At 44.0% G+C, this 5196-nt stretch overlaps 1 protein-coding gene and 1 pseudogene across 2 annotated transcripts in view; both read left to right on the top strand.

The window, feature by feature from the left end:
* The window catches only part of RBM25 (RNA binding motif protein 25), a 70143-nt gene that overhangs the window by 9434 nt on the left and 55513 nt on the right, over positions 1-5196 (top strand). The window contains exon 2 of the mRNA XM_032246142.1: positions 857-977. Within this exon, the coding sequence (XP_032102033.1) occupies positions 872-977 (106 nt within the window). The 5' untranslated portion in view covers positions 857-871. The remainder of the gene's footprint in view (positions 1-856; positions 978-5196) is intronic.
* LOC116528481 lies at positions 3781-4968 on the top strand (annotated as a pseudogene). Its single transcript, XR_004259055.1, has one exon. The product of XR_004259055.1 is annotated as a protein FAM162B pseudogene (transcript).

The raw sequence follows: 5196 nt of genomic DNA, 5'->3' as shown, positions 1-5196 counted from the left end.
ATTTTTTTGAGATGGAGTTTCACTCATGTTACCCAGGCTGGAGTGCAATGGCGCGATCTTGGCTCACCGCAACCTCTGCCTCCTGGGTTCTGGCAATTTTCCTGCCTCAGCCTCCTGAGTAGCTGGGATTACAGGCACGCGCCACCATGCCCAGCTAATTTTTTGTATTTTTAGTAGAGACGGGGTTTCACCATGTTGACCAGGATGGTCTCGATCTCTTGACCTGGTGATCCACCCGCCTCGGCCTCCCAAAGTGCTGGGATTACAGGCTTGAGCCATCACGCCCGGCCTGACTTTTTTTCTCTTATCAAATGTTGTATATTCTCTTTATATTTGAATGGTTACTACATGACTGGACAGTTGGTTTATTTCACCCTACTGAGTGGTTCATGAACACATTTGTCCCTTAGGAAGTGGCCAGAATTGAATCAACAAATACTGTTTAACTTTTGGTACCTTTAGTTCTTAGGATTCTGATAGATAGAAAAAAATGAGTGTATCAGAACACTTAAAGACTATTAGATACTCAGCTGAATTCTCAGTTTGGTCTAAAACGATTCATTTATGTTTGATTATTTTTGGATATTAATTGAACCTCAGATTTTTTTTCTTCCTTTATATTATTTCTACATGGTTCTAGGAGTCTATCCTGAATTTAGATTGTGTATATTTTGGCAACTTTTTAGAAAAGATCTAGGTTTTTGGAATTCTCAATGAACAGAGAAAAAAGGGTCTTTGCTAACTTCTTTGGGTAAGAAGTTCGGAATTTTGCAAATATTCTAAAAATGAAAGTCAAAAAAGCAAGCGTATGAAATTGGGAAGTTTTCAAATGATTTGTCATGTTTTTTTTCTTTAGACTGCTGCAGTAAGAATGTCTTTTCCCCCTCATTTGAATCGCCCTCCCATGGGCATCCCAGCACTCCCACCAGGGATCCCACCCCCGCAGTTTCCAGGATTTCCTCCACCTGTACCTCCAGGTAAGTTTGTTCATACTGTTTTTTGTCTTGAACTTGTACTTTTGTCTTTGTGATATTAACTTCAGGAAAATGTTAGATATGTGACCATGTTAGTGAAGATGTCTGTTGGCATCATTCTGGAAATGTAGATGTCTCATTTTCCTGTAGCAGTAGTTCTTAATTCTGGCTGAGTATTAAACTCATCTGGAAAGTTTTTTTTTGTTGTTGTTGTTGTTTTTTTGAGATGCAGTTTCACTCTTGTTGCCTAGGCTGGAGTGCAATGGCGTGATCTTGCCTCACTGCAGCCTGCACCTCCCGGGTTCTAATGATTCTCCTGCCTCGGCCTCCCAGGTAGCTGGAATTACAGGAGCTCACCACCACACCCAGCTAATTTTTGTATTTTTAGTAGAGATAGGGTTTCAACATGTTGGTCAGGCTGATCTTGAACTGACCTCAGGTGATCTGCCCCATCTCAGTCTCCCAAAGTCCTTGGATTACAGGCGTGAGCCACGGCACCCAGCCAGTTACTGATTTTTTTTTTTTTTTTTTTTCTTTTGAGATAGAGTCTTGCCTTGTCACCCAGGCTGGAATTCAATGGTGCCATCTTGGCTCACTGCAACCTCCGCCTCCTGGATTCAAGCGATTCTCCTGCCTCGGCCTCCCGAGTAGCTGGGACTATAGGTGCACGCCACCATACTCAGCTAATTTTTTTGGTGTTTTTAGGAGGGATGGGGTTTCACTATGTTGGCCAGGCTGGTCTTGAACTCCTGACCTTGTAATCATCCCACCTCCATCTCCCAAAGTGCTGGGATTACAGGCGTGAACCACCATGCCCGGCCAACAATTGCTGATTTTACGTAGTAACTTAAAATCCACTGATTTTACATAGTAATTTAGTTGTTCTATAATGGACCATAAATAGACGTAAGTTCTGCAGAAAGGCTCTAGCTGGCCCTTTGGAAAAAAATTTATTCTTTAAAAAAAATTTTGCTGAATGGAAATTGTATTGAGTAAATATTGCAGAAAACTGAATAAAATTAGTTATCAGCCATCAAACACATTAATAGTTACAGGAGGAAAGTAGTCTAGCAACTTTCATTTGGGCATTAGTTTTCTTTTTTTTTTTTTTTTTTTGGGACGGAGTTTCACTCTTGTTACCCAGGCTGGAGTGCAATGGCGCGATCTCGGCTCACCGCAACCTCCGCCTCCCGGGTTCAGGCAATTCTCCTGCCTCAGCCTCCTGAGTAGCTGGGATTACAGGCACGCACCACCATGCCCAGCTAATTTTTTGTATTTTTAGTAGAGACGGGGTTTCACCATGTTGACCAGGATGGTCTCGATCTCTTGACCTCATGATCCACCCGCCTCAGCCTCCCAAAGTGCTGGGATTACAGGCTTGAGCCACCGCGCCCGGCCTGGGCATTAGTTTTCTCTTTGGTCCATATATCCTGATTTTCTTAATGTATTTATAGGCTCATAATGCAGATATGATTTTTAATTTTTTAATTTTTTTTTTCTCCAGTAGTCCTGTGGTCTAGCATTTGAAATTTTTTTATTTTTTTGAGACAGGGTCTCTGTCTCCCTGGCTGGGGGTGCAGTGGCACAACCATAACTTAATGCAGCCTCCATCTCCTGGGCTCAACTGATCCTCCTGCCTCAGCCTCTTGAGTAGCTGAGACTATAGATGTGTGCCACCATGCCTGAGTAAGATCCATTTTTTGATATGACCATGATGCAAAGCCCAGGTGTTCTAGAAATTATAGGCTGGGCGTGGTGGCTCATACCTGTAATCCCACCACTTTGGGAGGCTGAGGCCGGAGGGTCTCTCAAACCCAGGAATTCAAAACAGAAGCCTGGACAACATAGGGAAGACACTGTCTTGTAGGGAGGTAGCGGGTGGGAGTAAGCTTAATCACTTGTTTCAACTCAGAAAAGATTAATGAAAGTCTATGTTTTAATTTTCTTACCAGTAGATTGGGTTTATAAAAAGATTTTAAATTTCTTTTATTTCCTTTTTTTTTGAGAGAGTCTGTCACCTAAGCTGGAGTGCAGTGGTGCAATCACAGCTCACTGCAGCCTCTGCCTCCCGGGTTCAAGGGATTCTCCTGCCTCAGCCTCCCAAGTAGCTGGGACTATAGGCGCGCACCACCATGCCCAGCTAATTTTTGTATTTTTTAGTAGAGACGGGGTTTCACCATGTTGGCCAGGATGGTCCCGATCTCCTGACCTTGTGGGTCCGCCTGCCTCGGCCTCCCAAAGTGCTGGGATTACAGGCGTGAGCCACCGTGCCTGGCCGAGCCTGGCTAATTTTTGTATTTTTTGTAGAGATGGGGTTTTTGCTGTGTTGGCTCAAGCGATCTGCCCGTATTGGCTTCCCAAAGTGTTTAGATTACTGGTGTGAACTACTGTGTCCCTGACTCCCTGCCCTTTTTTTTTTTTTTTTTTTAAATAAATAAGAGTTTTGCTGTGTTTCCTAGGCTAGAGTGCAGCGGTTATTCACAGGCATGATAATAGCACACTGTAGCCTTGAACTCCGGGGATCTGGGATTCTTCTTCCTCAACTTCTAGAGTAGCTGTAACTACAATTATTATTATTATTATTATTATTTTGTGGCAGGAGTCTTGGCACATGTCACCCAGGCAAGAGTGCAGTGATGTGATCTCAGCTCACTGCAGCTTCTGCCTCCCAGGTTCAAGTGATTCTCCTGCCTCAACTTCCTGAGTAGCTGGGATTACAGGCGTGTACCACTATGCCTCGCTAATGTTTGTATTTTTAGTAGAAACAAGGTTTCACCATGTTGGTCAGGCTAGTCTCGAACTCCTGACCTCAGGTGATTTACCCATCTTGGCCTCTCAAAGTGCTGGGATTACAAGAATGAGCCACCGTGCTCGGCCCATGATTGTTATTTTCTATGAAAGAACCAGGAATAACAAGATTCTTCTTAGATTTCCACATATTTGATGCTTAAAACAACTTCCATGAGTGTGCCAGCGCCAGGGGTTCCAGCTGCGCGTCCCAGGCTCTCCAGGGCGCGGCGGGCCGGTAGGGCCGTGCCTGGGCGGAGATGCGGGGAGACCGCCCGTGGCTGGGCCGGGTAGTGCGATTGCGGCGTGGGACTACCAGACAACATGTTCTTGGCGGTCGGGAGCCTCCTGCGCTTCGGCCGCCGGGTAACCATCTGCTGCGCCCCCGGAGCGCCTGTCGAGGCCACGCAGCTACCTGCACTGGCTCTTCCGCCCAGGGGTCTCCCCTGGTACTCCAGCGGCGCAGCCCCCAGCAATTCTGCGCCCAAAGGTCGCGGGGAGGCTCACGGACTCCCTGCGCAGCACAGGCCTTCGCAGTTCGGCAAGAAAATCCTGGTGTGGACCGGGCGATTCAAATCGGTGGAGGAGATCCCGCCTCGGGTCCCGCCAGACATGATAGACACTTCAAGAAACAAAGCTCGAGTGAAAGTTTGTTACCTAATGATTGGACTCAATTATCGCCTGCTTTGCTGTAATAGCATCAGTCAAAAAGGCTGTAGAACGACATGAATCCTTAGCAAGTTTGAACTTGTCGAAGAAGGCTAAGTTGCGTGAAGAAGCTGCATTGGCTGCACAGGCTAAAGCAAAATGATATTCTAATCGACACAGCATTCACCTGAATACCATCCCCGTCATCAGCAACAGTAGAAGATGAGAAAAATAGGATATTTACCAAAATACCTGCCGTGGTTTTATTTTGCTAACAAGAAATGCAACGTCTATTTTATTTTTACTTTTTAGTAAACTTTTACTAAAGTATACCAAACATTCAAAAAGTAGGAAAAGGTGTATACAGCCTGATAGATATTTATGTTGTAAACATCTGTGTAACCACTGGCAAATGAAGATGCAGAATAACGGCAACACCTCAGAGCCTCAATCCTGCCCTTTCTCAGCCATTACCTCCCAAACATAACAATTTTTCTGAGTTTCATCATCTTAGATTCGTTTTGCCTGTTTTTGAACTTTACATAAACAGATTTATACAAAAAAAAAAACCACACAACTTCCAAAGGATTTTTTACTTTATTTAACAAAATTATATATAATTTATCACGTACAACATTTTGAAATAACGGGTATGTTGTGGAATGACTGAATTGAGCTAATTAACACATGGTGTATTACTTTACATGCTTATTTTTTTGTAGTGAGAACACTCTAGATTTTAAGTGTAGGTTTTCTTTTAGCATTTTTTTTTTTTTTTTTTTTTTTT

This window comes from Sapajus apella, unplaced genomic scaffold (genome assembly GCF_009761245.1).
Source record: "Sapajus apella isolate SASKATOON/1434 unplaced genomic scaffold, GSC_monkey_1.0 scaffold59, whole genome shotgun sequence".
Lineage (NCBI taxonomy): Eukaryota > Metazoa > Chordata > Mammalia > Primates > Cebidae > Sapajus > Sapajus apella.
The sequence above is the reverse complement of the archived record's forward strand: the minus strand, read 5'-3'. Positions and strand labels throughout refer to the sequence as shown.